We start from the raw sequence: 16,557 nt of genomic DNA, 5'->3' as shown, positions 1-16,557 counted from the left end.
GGCCAAGCGTCTCGTGGGGTCAGGGGGCCGTGCTTCCCCAGAAAGAAGCCCAGGACCGTTACCTGCAGCCGCCACCTTTTCTCTCCCCACCTGGAATTTAAAGATGGCTCAGGGAAGGATCTGGACTCCGAGGTGTGCACAGGGCTTTTCAGACCATTGATGGGCTCCTAAGGGGCCAGGAGACGCCTGCTGGGGTCTAGTCAATGCAAGTGAGATTGCGCCAAGGAAATCTGCTTTACAGTTCTGTCCTTCTGGGGGCCCCTCGGGAGCCCAGGTCCTCGTGTTCAAGTCCTAATCCCCAGAACCTCAGACGGTGACCCTATTTGGAGATAGGATCTTTGTAGAGGGAATCAAGGTAATGAGGTCATTGGATGGGCCCTAATCCGGTTAGACTGGTGTCCCTATAAAAATGGGAAGTTAGCGGACAGACGCGCATGCTAGGATAATGACATGAGCACGAAGAGGTCATCCACAGGCCTGGGAGAGAGGCTGGAACAGACCCTTCCCCCACGGCCCTTGAGGCCGTCACCCTGACCACCCTATCGAGGCCTTGATCGGTTTCGCGGCCCCAGGCACCGGGCAGCCCCAGTGTAGAGGGTAGACACGGCTGTGGTGAAGCGGGGGGACTCTGGGCCAGAGTAGGGCGAGCCGAACTGGGGGTGACCCCAGAACTGCACAGGGCTGGCCGGGACATGGTGCCCCTCGGCCCCAGGAGGGCTCAGGATAGTCTGGCCAGCTGACCCTAGGCCCTCAGTTCCTCCTGAGGGCTTCACCCTGTCCCGTGGCAGACAGGCGTCACCTCCAGCCTCCCCTGCAGGGGCCCATGGGGCAGTCTGCTCAGCTCCCCTCCCCACCCCTCCCAGTGGGCCCACCTTAGGGATCTTGCCAGCCCTGCTCTGCCTTGGGCCTGGAGGTGCTTGGAACATTCTCTGGACTTTGGAGCTGGGGTATGCTCCGTTGCAAGTGACCTAGTCAGCATTCCCTAGTACCTTACTTGACCCTCAACAGGATGACTTCATTTTCCAGAACCTGGGAGTGCCCTGATCTGCTCTCACCAGTCTGGACTTTTCCCTCTGTCTTTCCCTGTCTTGGGCCGGTAAGGTTGAGAAAGAGGCTTGTTCCTGGGCTCTGAAGTTCCCCACCCCAGCTCAGAGAGTGGAGGGGGCACAGCCAGAGGCCCTGCCCACCCCCTCCCAGGCGGTCTCCCTGTCCTTGCTTCTGTCTCCGTGTGCCACACACGTGCGTACACACAAACACACACACACACACACACACAGCCTCACATCCTGCCTCCAAGCCAGGCTCCACCCACCCCCAGCCTCTCCCTCCTCCCTCCTCCCTCTTAAATCAGAAGCTCTCTCTGGAGCAGAAGCATAGGCTGGGAGAATCTGTGAGGTGACCTGGCAGCCTGGGGAGGAGGCTGCAGCCAAATCAACTTCCAGTGGTGGGTGGGCTGGCGGGGAGGCCGCTTCCCTGAACCCTCTAACTCACACCTGTTCCTCCCCGCCAGGCCACAGCCCCCAGAGCCCTGAGCCACCATGTGGTCCTCCAAGGTGAGTGAGAGCAATTGGAGGGGGGGGGGGCAGATTCCACTTCCCCACTGTGTGTCCCCCTCTCCCGCTCGCGCTGGCCCCCAGACCCCCTGATCTCTCCACGTGCACCTGGCTCTGTCCCATTCTCCTAGGCCAATGGGGGAGTCCACTGGGGAAGCAGGGGGTCAGAGGCATGTGACCCGCGCACTCAACAGGGCCCCAGGCTCATAACCACCCCCGGCTTACTTTGTTGAATGCTCTCTCACTGCCTGAAATTCTGAATAATTATTGACAGACAGCCTCACCGTTTCATTTTGCTGTGAGTCATTCACTTTATACAGTGGGTCCCGATTGTGGGGCCAGATTTCCGGTCTGGGGGCAAACTACGGGGAGAGGGTCTGCGTGTGTGTCTGCTAAGGATACTGAGGAACGCTGTGTATGAGGGCAAGGGGGTGACTCCAGGAGCTGGACCCGATGCGTTGGTGGCGCAGCTGGGGCATGGAGGGTCTATAGGGCCAGAGGCGCTGATCCCGGGTAGACCCTGTCCCGATACCCTGGAAACCTGGGGGCGGGGAGGTCGTGCTTTCCTGCCAAGTTTAAAAATTCCTCCCTGCCTGGGCCTGCCGCCCAGGACCTTGGTGTCTGTTCCTCCCTTTTGGGGTGTCTGGTCACCTCCCCCACCCCCGTTGTGAGGTTGGCCACAGGCTCCAGGGCCCTGCGGGGTTTGTCACAGTGGACTCTGGAATGACCCCAGGCTCGGTGGCCACGCCCAGTTTGGGAGCCCGAGTTGGAGAGCAAATTGTTCCCTGCGGCCAGCGCCCCCGATTGGGGTGACAGGCTGGTGCCATCAGGGACTCAAGAAGCGTGGAGATGGGTGCCTCACAACAGATATTTGCCCAGAGCCGTGGACGTTCCGCGTGTGGCAGGGACTGCCCAGTGACCAGGGAGCCGGCACCAGGTTTGGTGGAGACCCGTGAGGCCGTGTCCGGGCTGCCCTGCGCTTCTGTGGGGCAAGCCGAGGGTCTGGGCAGGGGAGGTGGGTCTGCAGAGCCAGCTGTCAAGAGCTGCATACCTGTCACCGCCTTCGAGAGCACCGCCCCCGCCAGCCCGTCCCTTGGCCAGCCCGTCAGCCGGGACGGAGAGGGACAGGTATTTGGTAACACAGTGGATCCTGAGCACTCTGGGGCAATGCTCACCCATGCGTGTGGTGAGGGTGTGTGCGTGTGTGTGTGTGTGTGTGTGTACAGCAAGTGTGGGGGGTGACAAGGTCACATGTGTCTGAGTATCACTGTCACCCCCACAGGTGGGCAGAAATCCTATTGAGTTTATGAGGCACCAAATGGTAAGAAGCTCTTCCCAGTGTGTGTCTGGGGGAGAGAGGGGGACCTGGGTCCTGCTGTGTGGAGCTGAGAACGTTCTGGGCCACCCAGGGGCCCCCGGAGGGGGAACGATGAGGCCTCTCTCACTTCCGCCTCTCCTCTGCGCAGCACCAGCTGGTGGACATCTTCTGTGACAGGACCCAACACCAATCCCAAGGAGCACTGGTGGGTCGCCGCGCCCCCCACTCCCATGCGCTCTACAGTTGGGGTCGGGTGGGTGGTTTCACAATGATCACGATGACGGTGAGGGTGATGCAGATGCTACCTCGGGTCTGCTCACTCCTTACACCTGGGCACCTCCTGGCACACTCTCCTAGTTCACACCCGTGTGCAGGTGAGGGCACAGGGGAGAAATGCAGAGGCCCAGGGAGGCTTAGGAAGGTGATCAAGTCACTGCGCATATTGACGACAGAGCAGGGATGCCAGATACCTGGTCCCCAGGCCCCTGGGCTGGACCCAGTGATGGGGGCCTGGGGAGCAGAGAACAGGTGGGGACTTGGGGGAGAAGACTGTGGGCGGGAGAGGCTGGGAGGATTTTAAACCAAGTGATTCCCCCCCCCCCCCCCGCAGCAACAGAGGCTCAGGCTGGAAGAGGTGGAGGTGAGTCCCCCCCCCCCGCCCCCACCAAAGCTCGGTCCCCAGGGCTACAGCCAGGTCATCGTTATCGGGTCCGGGCTCCTGGCTCCCTTGACACTCCCCTGGACGCATGGAGGCCACAGACAGGAGCAGATCTGGAGCTCCGAACCGTCCCCTCTCCCCAGGATGGCTTCAACGAGATCATGCTGGAAGCCGTGGACCTTCACCATCATCAGAACAACGACGAGGTGAGTGTGAGACGCCCATCGCAGCCCTGCTTGCTTTTCCTTCCCCCCTGTTCTGTCTTGACTTGGTCACGTGTGTGCACAGTGCCCCCCCCCCCCCCCCCCCCCCCCCCGGCCAAGCTGAGGGTGGAGGGGTGCCTCCGCGTATGAGGGGCCGCGCGGGGCTGGTGCCGGGCTCAGACGCCCGTCCGCGAGCACCACGCTGCTCCCTGCCGGTGGGGAGGCACGGAGGGGCCGAGCCCCCCCCCGGATGGAGTCTTCTCGAGTGTGGAGCTGTCGGCGGCGGGAGAGCCGGGCTTCTGGCTCCCAGACTCTCACACAGGTGGGGAGGCCTCAGCCGGGGCCAGGACCTCGGCCGCGTCCTCCAGGTGGGACCCCGACCCGAACGGCACCCCCACCCTCGCAGGAATCCAGCCCGTTACTTCCCGAAGTGCGGCAGGAGCTACGTTCCAGAGTCTTGAGGTCCTCCGTCCTCGACCTGGAAGAGAAGGAGCACCCCGTGGTCCGGAAGACGGAGGAGAGCTTTTGTGACCGAGCCCTGAGGTTGTTCCGAAGGCTGCTTTACCAACTGCAGCTCAAGTGGCAGGCCGCACTGGCGTGGCTGAGGGAGAAGGTGGCCGCTGGCTTTCAGGCCTTCTGCAACGCGGTGGAGGCCATCTGCAGCGCCTTTAACAGTTTCTGCACCTCAGTGGCTCAGGTGTTCAGGAGCGCCGTCCAGGCCTAGCCCAGCCCTCCCCGGCCGCTTTCCTTGTCCGGGTCCGGCCCATCGCGCTGGCTGTGGCGTCCTAATAAGAGTTGGCTGCGGGCGCCCGGGGGGCTCAGTCGGTTGAGCGTCCGCCTTCGGCTCAGGTCAGGATCTCACGGTTCATGGGCATGAGCCCCGAGCCCCGCCCCGTCGGGCTCTGTGCTGACAGCTCGGAGCCTGGAGCCTGCTTCAGAATCTGTGACTCCCCGCCTCTCGCTGTCCCCTCCCCAGCTCCTGCTCTGTCTCTGTCTCTCAAAAAATAAATAAACGTTAAAAAAAAAAAAAAGTTGGTTGAATTAAACTGAGTGCCTGTTGGATGGGAGGCAGGAGCCCCCAGTGGCTGGGGAGGGGGCAGGACCCCAGGGAGGGGGGGTTCCACCTGACCTCTATAATCTGTACATGGACACGGGTGACAACTGGCCTGTGGAAAGGGCTGGAAGTTTTCTGGCCTGCGCATTGCCTGACGCTGGGGCAGCAGGGAGCTCAGGCCTGAGGCACATTTGCCCCTTGGCTTGTTCTTCTGACCTGGGTCTTCATCCTTCACCAGGCCATGGAAACTCCTTGGCTTTGAGGTTGGGGCAGAGGCGGGGGAGGGAGGGGTAGGGAGGGGGAGGAGGGTTCACCCCTACCTGGACCAGAGAGAAGGGCAGCCTAGGGCGGGATAGGACTCAGATCTCTGGCTCAGGCCTCCTGGGGGCCTGCAAATGCAGAAACTGGGGAGGGGGTGGGGGGAGGGGAGCCAGGAGCAAGGCCAGGGCAGGGAGGGGGTCGGCCCAGCTCACCATTTTTGAGGCGGCTTCCCTGAAGCTCCCCCCCTCCCCCACTGACATCCTGCTTCCTGCAGCTGCACACAGATTTTTGCATTGGGGTGTCTAGCCGTAAACAGCAGCTGCTGAGATAGAGCTGGGGGGAGGGGGGCGGTTTCCGGGGCCCTGACCTGAGGACAGAGCAGGAAAGGGGACAGGTGGGGTGGGGTGAGGGTGGGGTGCGGGAAAACACGCCAGCAAAGGAGAGGCTGCGGACCAGGGAGGCGTGCCTAGGGGTGAGAGGGATGTGGGGAGGTGACTGGGAGCCGGGAGGCCTCACAGCTGGGGGCATTTCTATCACTCACTCCTGTGGCGTTTTCTTTGTTTTTTCTTTTTTCTTTTTTTAATGTTTATTTAGAGAGAGAGAGAGAGAGAGCGCGCGCGCGCACAGGGGAGGGGCAAAGAGAGGGAGACACAGAATGCGCAGCAGGTGCCAGGCTCCGAGCCATCAGCACCGAGCCCGACATTGGCCTCAGGGTTCCATCCCACGAACTGGGACAGCATGACCTGAGCCGAAGTCGGTTGCCCAACTGACTGAGCCACCCAGGTGCCCCCCCCCCCATCTGCCAGTTTCTTAAAGACCCTTTTGGGTCATACGAATGAACTCTTAATTCTTAGAAAAATCACCTCCCTGGGGAACAGCTGTGAGTCCACCGGGAGTGGGCAAGGGCTAAGCCAGACCCTGATGGTGGCCCTGGTCATCCTGAGGGACCCTGCTTGCTCATTGCCCCTGCCCTGTGAGGGAGTGGACTTTGGGGAGCCCTGTGCTGGCCCTCATCCTGTTTCATTCCCAGGGGATCCCTCTGAGAGCCTTTTACACTGGGAGGCCCATCTCAGGCCTGAGTCCCCAGCTCCAAGGGGCCGTCCCCCGCCAGGGCCTGACCTAGCTCTCGCTTCCCCCTGGACGTCGTGTCCTCTCCTCCCATGGCCAGTCAACATTCAGTTTCTTTTAGACCCCTGACCCGCATTTTCACATGACCCTGTGGTCAGACTGTCTCTTACTTCTCCTTGTGCCTTTGCGCTTGACTCCGGTGAGAAGTTGAGAAAACCTGCTTACCGTGTTGAAGCCGTCAGGGGCTTTCATGACCCCACGGCCCCATCAAGGTCACCGTCATCCCAAACCTAGTTGGTCGCCTTGGTCTTGCCTCTTTCAAGCCAAATCTTTCCAGTGCCGAGGCCAAATCAAGGTCATGGCAAAATGAAGTAACTGCCTGATTAACACCCTCCCATCTTCCCATCGTAAATACACTCTGACCTGGGCCTCTGAGGCTGTGTCTGTGTCATCAGGTTCCTACAGATCTCCCTCAGGGACAGTATTCTCTGCTCAGGGACTTTGCACCTGCTGTTCCCTCCGATGAGGGTGCCCTCCCCCCGGTTCTTCTGAGGTGGTCTCCCTCTTCTATTTCAGGCTTTGTTCTCCTCAATAGCCCAGCACGTTCCCCAGTACATAGTAGGTGCTCAAGAAATAAAGCCTTCAAATGCTATGGGTTCTCCCAACTTCCTTACTCATTTAGTTGATCAAGAAAGCTTCCTTCTTGAAAATTTCTCCTCGGAGGGTCTTCCAAGGCTCTAATTTGTTCTGGGACATCTGGTGACTCTCTGTACCCCACCTCATCTTCCTCCCAACCCCCCAAAACACGGACCTCCTCTAGATCTGGGGACAGATCTTTCCCAAGTCCCTTGGCCGCTGGCTGACAAGTTCACTGTATGTCCACAAGCATTTGCCAAAGAGCAGTCGTGTGTCAGGCTGGTGGAGGGACAAAGACAACCCGAAAGGTTGTAGGTGACAAGCCACCGACTAGAGCAGGAAGTGTGTGTGCACACGCCCTACAGCTGGGGGGGGGGGGGCTGTTTTCTTTTTTGCAGTATTACCACAAGTCACATGATTTTAAAAATCTGTCCACTAGACTGGGAGAAAACGAAATCTGTCCACCGGATTGCCAAGATTGCCTGAGAGGTCGGAGAAGGTGGGCACTCTGCCAAACCACCTTCGGGTTTACAGGATTATGGGTCGTTAGGGGTCCCCAGCCCGCAACCTGTCTTGGCCATCAGGCAGGTTTCGTTTCATCTGCTGGCAGCTTCGATTTGAATCAGTTACCTACATGCCAAAAGCAAGGTTTCCTGGAATGACCCAGAATCTGGGATTTTAAATTATATTCCATTGTTAAAGTAATTATTTTTTTCAGGTTTTTATTTATTTTGAGAGATAGAATTCAGGGGAGGGACAGAGAGAGGAGAATCCCAGGCAGGCTTTGGGCTGTCAGTGCAGAGCGGGACACAGGGCTGGATTCACCAACCTGTAAATCATGACCTGAGCTGAAGCCCGACGCCCAAATGACTGAGCCACCCACGCGTCCCACCATTTTAATTAATTTAAACGGCCACATACAGCTAGAGGGTACTGGACTGGACAGCACAGGTTAGGGGCAGACTCCAGAGAAGGAAGAATTCCGGGTGAGATTCCGGGGCCTTCCTCACAGCTGATTGGGACAGATGGCACCCCTCTGTCGCCCCCCCAACCCTGGCCCTTTCGGGGTGTGTGTGTTGCAGGTGGGGGAGGAGGCCCGTCCTTGGGCCTGCTCCCCCCAGCCTGCTATGGAAGGTGCTGGGGAAGGGAAGGGAAAAAGGCGTCACTGTCACAGTAGGAGGGTAACAGCGTTTTGGTGGACCTCACAAAAAAATAAAACAGAGTCATTTTCAGGAAAGCTGCTTTACTTTAGGATTTTGAAATACAACCCTGAAGCCAGGGAGACCTGCCTCGGGGGTAGGGGAAAACTAACACACAGGTCTGGCGGAGCCAGAGGGAGGCCGGGGCGGGGCGGGGCGGGGCGGGGCGGGGCCAGGCCAGGGACGCCCACCGCAGGTCTCGGTTGCCCAGGACACGGGAGACACAGAGGCGCGCGCGCGCGCGCGGGGCGGGGCCCGGCGGAACCTGCGCGAGGCTAGTACAGGGTCTCGCGGGCGTGGGTTCGCAGGTGGCGCAGTAGGTGCGAGTTGCGGCTGAAGCTGCGGCCGCACTGCGCGCACGAGAAGGGCCTGGCCCCCGTGTGCACCAGCATGTGGCGCAGCAGATTACAGCTGCGGCTGAAGCTCTTGCCGCACTCCCGGCACTCCTGCGGGGGCTCGGCCGGCCTGGACGCCGCCTCGGTCCCCGCGCCCGCGTGGGTGGCCAGGTGCCGCTGCAGGTGGGCGTTGCGCCGGAAGCTCCGGCCGCAGGTTTGGCAGCCGTAGGGCCGCTCGCCGGTGTGGCTGCGGCGGTGGCGGGCCAGGTTGGAGCTGTTGCGGAAGCGGTAGCCGCAGGTGTCGCAGGCGTGGGGCTTCTCCCCGGTGTGGATGCGCTGGTGGCGCGCCAGGTGGGCGCTCTGGCTGAAGCCCTCGCCGCACTCGCTGCAGCGGCACGGCTTCTCGCCCGTGTGGCTGCGCCGGTGGCGGGCGAGGTCCTGCGTCTGGCTGAAGGTCTTGCCGCACTGGGTGCAGTGGTGGGGCCTCGGGCCGCCGTGCGTCAGGAGGTGGCGGGCGAGCCCCGCCCGCCGCACGAAGCGCTTCCCGCAGTGCGGGCAGCTGTAGGGCTTCTCGCCCGTGTGCACCCGCTGGTGGCACACCAGCTGGGAGCTCTGGCTGAAGCTGCGGCCGCACACCTGGCACGAGAAGGGCCGCTCGCCCGTGTGCACGCGCCGGTGGGCCCCCAGGTGCTCGCTGCGCCGGAACGCCTTGCCACAGTCGTTGCACACGTACGGCCTGCGCTCCGGGCCCGAGCGCAGGCTGCCCGAGCACTCCGAGCACTGGTGGCCCTTGTCCTTGGCGTGGATCCGCAGGTGGCGCTTGAGGCTGGAGCGGCGCTGGAAGGTCTGGCCGCAGTGAGAGCACAGGACAACGGCCAGCTCGCGCGCTTCGGGCTTGGCCTCGGGGGCGCGCGGCGACTGCTGGCCCTCGGCGTGCGCCAGCAGGTGCTGCATGAGGCTGGCGCGCCGCTGGAAGCCCTGGCCGCACTCGGCACACAGGAAGGCGGGCTCGGAGGAGTGCGTCTGAAGGTGCTTGTTCAGGTGGGAGCTCTGGCGGAAGCGGTGGCCGCACAGGTGGCAGGCGTGTGGCCGCTCGTCCGTGTGCGTGCGCATGTGCAGCTTGAGGATGGAACTGCGGCCGAAGCTCTTCCCGCAGCGCTCGCACGGAAAGGACCGGGCGCCCGGGTGACTCCGCAGCTGGTGCGCCTCCAGGCGGGCCAGCTGTCGGAAAGTCACCCCGCAGTCGGTGCAGATGAATTCCATCTCTGCCTCCGACCTGGGAGGCCCGTCGGCCACTTTGACCTCCAGAATGTCACTCCTGCTGGGAGGGGACCCTCCTCCGCCGGTGCCACTCACTTCGGGGCCAGGCCCCAGCACCTGGACATGGGGCTCTTCCACCGCCGCAGGACCGTCTGCCTGAGGCTCTGTTGAGAGGGCCGCAGGCCAGGCGACCGCCTTGGGCTCCTCTTTGAACTCCTCATCTGGGGTTCTGCTTCCGGGTCCTGAGGAAGAAGCAGGAAAAGGGGGGGTATGTGGGCAGGCCTATTCTTAGAGGCCCCCAGGAATTGCCAGGGCCTCATTGCCTCAAAGCAGAAAGAAACCCAGGATCCCGAAATCCGGGAGGGGGGCGGGGGGGGGCAGAAGGTGACGGTAAAAAACATAGAATTTACCATAGTAACCATTTTAAAGTGCACAGTTCAGGTCCATCAGGTACATTCCCAGTGTTGCACAACTGTCACCACTGTCTATCTAGTGTCAGAACTCTGTCCTTCCCCTGGATGGAAACCCCAAACCCCTTAGCAAGCACTCACATGACCACCCATTTTAAAAGCTCAAAGTTAATGGGGTTGATGATTACATCAAACACAATAAGCCTCTAAAATAAGTAAAAGAGGGGCGCCTGGGTGGCTCAGTTAAGCGACTGACTTCGGCTCAGGGCAAGATCTCACAATTCGTGGGTTTGAGCCCTGGGTCCGGCTCTGTGCTGCCAGCTCAGAGCCAGGAGCCTGCTTCGGATTCCGTGTCTCCCTCTCTTCCTGCCCCTTCCTGCATTCACGCTCTCTCTCTCTCTCTCAAAAATAAATAAACATTAAAAAAAATTTTTAGGGGCGCCTGGGTGGCTCAGTCGGTTGAGCGTCCGACTTCGGCTCAGGTCATGATCTCGCGGTCCATGGGTTCGAGCCCCACATCGGGCTCTGTGCTGACAGCTCAGAGCCTGGAGCCTGTTTCAGATTCTGTGTCTCCCTCTTTCTCTGACCCTCCCCCGTTCATGCTCTCTCTCTGTCTCAAAAATAAATAAATGTTAAAAAAAAATTAAAAAAAAATTTTTTTAATTAAGTAAGTAAGGGGCACCTGGGTGGCTCAGTGGGTTGAGCGTCGGACTTCAGCTCGGGTCATGATCTCATATTTGTGAGTTCCAGCCCCACGTCCGGATCCTCTGTCCCCCTCTCTCTGCCCCTCCCCCGCTCCTGCTTTTTCTCTCTCTCTCAGAAGTAAACGAACATTTTTTAAAAAGTATAAAATAAGTAAACGAATGGAAGAAGGAAGAAAAGGAAGGAAGGAAGGAAGGAAGGAAGGAAGGAAGGAAGGAAGGAAGGAAGGAAGGAAGGAAGGAAGGAAGGAATTCGTGTTAACATAGCCCATTTTTAGCCAAAGAGGCTAAAAAGTCAGGTAGGGTCTGGAGCTTTAGAGACCACTCTGGAAACACAAGGAGAGAGCCTTCAGTGGTCCCCAGCAGGAAGGGCCGCTTACCCAGAGGGTGGACAGGCCACGCCTTCTTTGCTGGGACATCCTCGAAGGTCAGGGACTCCTGTAACAAAAGGATGAGCCAGACCCTTGGTGAGAGAGGAATGGGGCTGTGAGCTGAGGGGGATGGAAGACTCTGAGGGTTTAAATTAAGGAAGACACGGATTTGCCACAACAGCAGGGGCAGAGAGCGTCCGGGGGCCGAGGACAGTCTGGAGGGAGGGGCCGGGCCAGCTCACCAGCACAGCTGCAAGCTCCTGGTCTCGGGAGTTTTCTTCCAGCCACAGGACAGGGCCCTGGGGGGCTGGCAGCATTGGGGGGAGAAAGAGAGAGCCGTTAGGGGGCCGACTTACCCTCCCTCGGCCGTGCGGGGGGCGCACCCATGGTCAGGGCCCTGGGAGAGACATCTCGGCGCTCTCCCATCCCTGTCAAAGAGGGGGGTGCCTTCGTCTCACCCCGTCCTCACGTACCAGGCTTCCTGGCTCCCACCTGCCCGGGCACCAGCTGCTCACCACACTCTTGCAGGGCTTGGAATGTCCTCTGGGGGCCTGGGCTCAGTGGCTGCTTTGAACTTGGGGGATGTCTCCAGGTCCCCAGCTCAGCAGGCTTGGAGGGCCCTGGCTGGGATGCTGGGGGCTCCACGGCTGGCTCCGGGGCCGGGGGTCCTTCTGAGGGCACTTCCTTTTTGGGGCTGTGGCTGGAGACCTGGGAAGAGCCCCCCTGGTCCTCTGAAGTGACGTCTGCACGGGGACAATTCTTGCCAGCATTAAAACTAAAATCCTGTGCAAAATGCATCTGTGTCAGGTGGCAAACAGGGCAGAGGGACAATGCGCGTCCTTCTCACTCCCAAGGGAAAGGGGGCCACGGAAAGGTGAGGGTCACAGGACTTAGGAGGTTAAGAAGCAATTGTCAGAGGGAGGAAAATGGGGTGTCGGGTGATTCCTTCACGGGGCGCCCGAGTCCCTGTCTTGCCGCCCGGCCGCCCCCCCTCCCCCTTACCAGTGGCCCCACGGCGCTGGACTCCCTCTGGACACCCTCCAGCAGCAGCACAACCTCCTCGCCGTCCCTGAGCTGCTGGCCCTGGAGCCGGGCCAGCAGGTGCGGGGGCAGCACGCTCAGGAACTGCTCCAGCACCAGCAGCTCCAGGATCTGCTCCTTGGTGTGCAGAGCCGGCCGCAGCCAGCGGCAGCACAGCTCCCGGAGCCGGCTCAGGGACGCCCTTGGCCCCATGTCCTCCTGATACTGGAAGCATCTGAAGAGCTGGTGAGCCACCTCGGGCCGGGGCCTGGCCTCAGTGTGCCTGAGGTCCTCCTGACCGACGGCCTCCTCTTCCTCCAGTTTGACTGCTCCGAGCTGCTCGGGCTCTCGGGCGGCCGGGACGGGTTCTTCGAGCATCCTTCAGCCGGGGGGGCGGGGGGGGGGGCGGCGGGGCACGGCTCACTGCAGCTGGTCCCACTGTCAGGTCTCTCCCACTCTGCTCCCACACCTGCGGTGTTAAGAAATGCCTAAAGATGTGGCCTCCGGAGGAATCATGTTTCTCTCGCTGGTCCTAGGCAACGGCTTGGACGGCAGGACAGCCCCAAACACTAAAAGGCAGAGAAAACTGATAGTTCCGTGTCTTCACTCCTTCCTGCAGCATTTCGAATTTCACGTCACTTCACCCCAGTGATCAAAAGTGGCATCTCTGAGACAGGACCGCCTGGTTTCCCCGCCTCCTGAGGCCCCAGGGAGGACACGGCACCGCCAAAGAGGGGTTCTTGGCAGAAACGTTCCATCGCAACGCGATCCAGCCTTTAGACCCCACTTTGCACTGCAGAAATAAGAGTGAGTGGGAGGCGGGGGGGGGGGGGGGTGCAGTGGATGAGAGCGATGCTGTTTAAGCGGACAAACTTGTAACTCATAGTGAATAACCCATAGAGCTCTAATGCACAGTATAATGGATATAGACAATACTACTGCGGGGGTAATTATGTAATTCGATAAATATCACTGCCTCAGCAGTCCTATTACAACATACAAACGTATCGAAGTAACATGCTGTACGCCTTTCACTGACACAATGTCACACGTCAGATTTATTCAATTAAAAGAAAAAAAAAAGAACAAGTGAAATGATCCCTCAAGGAAACAATGGAACGAATTACAAATGCAGAATATTTCTGGCAAACTGGCCCCCGTCCTTCAGCATTATTTTTAAAAGCACCTGTAGGGGGCGCACGGCTCTAGAGGAAACTAACAGCCACATGGCCGAATGAAGGAACCTTGACTGGAGCCCGATGTTTTTAAAGAGGGGAGGGGATGGGTGGAGGGGGAAGTAGGGATGCTCTAAAAGATATTCTGGAGTCAGCTGAGGAAATTGGAATATGGATGGGACACTAGATTGCAATGGAGCTGACCATTAATTTCTGAGAAAGGATTCCAGTTTTGTGGTTTGTGGGAAATGCCTCTATTTTGGGGAGGTGTTGAAGGGTTTGGAAGGAAGGGGGCCCGAGGGTTCAGCCATACTTAGGGATAGTAAAGGCAAATGGGGAGGGTAAAAGAACTCTTGAATCTGGGAGATGGATGTGTTGACGTCCACTGCGTTGCTCTCTCAAAGTCTCCGGGAAGTTTGGCAGTTTTAAAGACAAAAGGTGGGGGCTGGGTGGGGAGTGGGGAATTCATGCATGGGATTTCTCCTTGACCAGACATCTTGACTCTCACTTTATGGCTCTGGGGGTGGCTCTCAGCGGTCAAGGTCACGACCACCCAGCTGATCAGGGCAGGGCTGAGCACCCACTTGGTGTACCAATCTCCTCCCCTCCCGGGTTCCACCAGAGGCTGAGGGCAGGATGAGCCAGAGAGGTGAGATGGGGGCGTGGGTCTCCAGATGAGACACTAAGGCTTGCAGAGATCTGCAGAGAACTCACAGAGATCGGTGACAGATAGGTCTGCAAGGCCAATCAAAGCTGCCCTGTCCACCTCCGAGACCTCTAGTGGATACACCCTTGGGAGCTGGGTGATGGGCACGAGAGGCAATCATTTCTTTCATTCCTTTTTTTTTTTTTTTTTTTTTTAATTCTGGATTCTTCCTTGGTCTACCCTTCTGGAAGGTATCCGTCCCCAAATAGCAATAAAAAGTGGCTCTAACTGGCCACCAGGCGGCACTGGGTCCACAGGACTGACCACGGGCCCATCTCTCCTCTCAGACAAGAGGGTTCTGTAGGGCCACCACTCTTTCCTTTTGGGGTCACCCAGATCTACGAAAAGGGAGATGCCTCAGGTTCAGCCTCACCCCCAGGGGACTCAGTTCGATCCTTCAGCACAACCCGGAAGGCTTACGTCGTTCGGCACAGGCCAGGACAGGCCAGCACCTCGGCTCCAGAGTTTTGAAGCACTTTCCTCTCTTAATTTGGGCTGCAATTATTTTACAGATACAAAAACCCAAGTTCCAACATCCGCCTGCCCTCCCTGCTCTCTGGCCTCAGGGCTACCGATGTTGAGCTTCTCCCAAACCTGTTCCCCGAGCCCCACGCCAGGGACATCCCAGGCAGAGGGACATCACTCCCCACCACCTAGAGACAGCAGAGAGGTGCCCGCCACCTACAGACCACACCCGGTGGGTGCTCGGACTCTACAGCTGCTGTTCTGGTTACTGCTGGGCAAAACCACAAGTGAGCGCAGCTAACAGTCATTCCCGTCAGGGGCCTGCCTTGGCAATGCAGCCGGGGGGGAAGTCAGCCTTGTCAAGAGCTTTGGACGGTTTGTGGAGGAGCCTCCTTGTTGCAGGGCTGAGGGCGGAAGGGACCTCCTGTTCTGGTGGGGGGAGTGAGGCGCGGTGTGACAGAACAGAGGAAGAGCGGGTTTTATACCCGGCCCAGCGCTTCCACCTCAGAGAGGGAGAGCCCGGGGATGCTGAAACAAAGGCCCAGGGTTACATCCTGGCCACCTGCCCCCGGGCAGCCATGGTGGCTCCAGCCTCTCTCCAGCCCCCCTCCCCGTCCCTCCTTCGCTCGCCCAGCGGTGGCATCCTTTCCTGCACTTTGGCATCTCACCCCACGGGGCGCCTCTCACCCCTTGACGTCTCTCTTCAGGGACCCCCCCCCCCCCCGACACACCAGCAACCTGCATCTACCCGTCCGTGGTCACGCTGGGCCACGACCATGGCTGAGGGTCTCTCTCCCCTCCGCCTGTGAGTAGGAGCTGCGTCTCGAGCACAACCGTTCGCCTCGTGCTTGAAGCGGCTTCCGTGTTTGTTAGCAGAAGTAACACAACGAGGATGGCCGCCTGGCAGCTGTACTTACTGAGGAAAGCACTCGAAACTGGTGCAGAAAAAGTCTCTGATAAGTGTTGAAGAGAATGGGCTTTTGTCTCACTCTTAGGGCAGCAGGAGCGAAAGGATAGAACCGATCGCGTGTGACCAGCAGCCTCGTGATAATAGCTGGCAGGTACTGAGTGCCGATCTGGAGGGGCTCTCAACTCAGGCTTGCTTCGTCCACCCCCAGCCCACGGGGCGGGGTATAATTTCTCCATGTGACAAGCGCAGAGGCCACAGTGGGAGCCGACGGGTGCCTTGCTCAAGGTCACAGCAGGGGGAGCCAAGATTTTCTTTAAGGTGAAAACACTGATCTTGACTCAGGGTGCAAAAGCTCGGAAACAGAAAAGGACCCAGTTCCCCTCCCTCCCGGTGCGATTTGCCTCGTCTTAGCCAGAATATCACGGCGCGATTCAGAAAAAATAAGGAGATTCTGAGTTCTAGCCCTCAGGCCTAGACACAGGCAGGGGTGCCCGGAAACTTCAGGTGAGGTGGTAAGGCTTGAAAGAGGAGGAATTTAAGGGAATTTGGCTGCAGAGCCTCTCCTTCCCACCCCCCAGTCTCCAGGACAAAAGCTCTGTTCATATGCACATCTGTGGGGGGTGAGAGCTCTTCAGCTACCCTCCGATATCCGACCAGCTTAATCTGGAGCCCAGCGAGGTGGGAGGCAAGGGCTGGACTAGCCCGGGGTGGCAGTGCCGCCGCAGGACCCACCCAGACAACGGGAGAGCCCCGAGCCCGGATCCTTGGCCGGGGACCTTCCCTTTCTCCCTGGACACAGCTGGCAGGAGAGTCACAGGCTACTTTTTGTTGGCCAGGCTCCCCTCCGGGTGGTGAGCTGAGTCCAGGAGGCCGGCCGGCCACCTGGGGGCACATGGAACCTGCCTGCCTTCCCCTCCCCAGTGGGTACAGCAAGCCCATGTTACAGGAAGTCCCGCCACCCTCCTCGATGGCCCCAGAGCTGGCTGGCACTGGGCTCCCAGCATAGACCACCCACATCCTTCCAAGACTGTTTTCTTCTCCAGTTTCCCAATCCCCCATCCCTTCGCTGAGGCCCAGGTCCCTCTTTTCCCTCCAAGCTGCTAGGAACCCCTTGTGTCTGTCCTGGCAGCCTTTACCCCAGGCTTCCTTGCAACTCACCACTCGGGGTCCCCACTCCAGAGGGGGGGGTTGCTAAGGGTTCTTTGAGGGCCCCAGGGCCAGAGTCAGCCTCAGCCAGACTGGGAAAGGGCTCCC

The 16,557-nt window shown here is 59.5% G+C and overlaps 2 protein-coding genes across 7 annotated transcripts; one reads left to right on the top strand and one right to left on the bottom strand.

Annotated features, from left to right (window-relative positions):
- The first annotated feature begins 1,368 nt into the window (after nt 1-1,368).
- On the top strand, nt 1,369-4,763 carry IL32 (interleukin 32). 5 transcript variants are annotated; one of them, XM_086691428.1, is made up of 7 exons: nt 1,369-1,395; nt 1,507-1,553; nt 2,836-2,874; nt 3,020-3,076; nt 3,482-3,511; nt 3,673-3,735; nt 4,139-4,763. In XM_086691428.1, the coding sequence occupies exons 2-7, from the start codon at nt 1,539-1,541 to the stop codon at nt 4,454-4,456; spliced, it is 522 nt and encodes a 173-aa protein (XP_086547554.1). In that variant the 5' UTR covers nt 1,369-1,395; nt 1,507-1,538; the 3' UTR covers nt 4,457-4,763. The 5 variants fall into 5 exon arrangements, with proteins under 5 accessions (XP_086547554.1, XP_086547555.1, XP_086547556.1 ...); XM_086691429.1 differs by having other exon boundaries at nt 1,373-1,395; nt 1,511-1,553; XM_086691433.1 differs by lacking the exons at nt 1,369-1,395; nt 1,507-1,553 and adding an exon at nt 1,560-1,851.
- Nucleotides 4,764-8,212: 3,449 nt separating this feature from the next.
- Nucleotides 8,213-12,655, bottom strand: ZSCAN10 (zinc finger and SCAN domain containing 10). Of its 2 annotated transcripts, XM_086692236.1 has the most exons (5): nt 12,030-12,655; nt 11,543-11,810; nt 11,270-11,334; nt 11,037-11,094; nt 8,213-9,787 (listed from the first exon to the last, which is right to left on the bottom strand). In XM_086692236.1, the coding sequence occupies exons 1-5, from the start codon at nt 12,423-12,425 to the stop codon at nt 8,226-8,228; spliced, it is 2,349 nt and encodes a 782-aa protein (XP_086548362.1). In that variant the 5' UTR covers nt 12,426-12,655; the 3' UTR covers nt 8,213-8,225. The 2 variants fall into 2 exon arrangements, with proteins under 2 accessions (XP_086548362.1, XP_086548363.1); XM_086692237.1 differs by lacking the exon at nt 11,543-11,810 and having other exon boundaries at nt 12,030-12,312.
- Between the last annotated feature and the right edge of the window lie 3,902 nt (nt 12,656-16,557).

Source organism: Puma concolor, chromosome E3 (genome assembly GCF_028749965.1).
Source record: "Puma concolor isolate L17-30 chromosome E3, mPumCon1.1.hap2, whole genome shotgun sequence".
In the NCBI taxonomy this organism is placed as follows: domain Eukaryota; kingdom Metazoa; phylum Chordata; class Mammalia; order Carnivora; family Felidae; genus Puma; species Puma concolor.
Note: the sequence above shows the minus strand (reverse complement) of the source record. Positions and strands in the feature narration are given on the sequence as shown.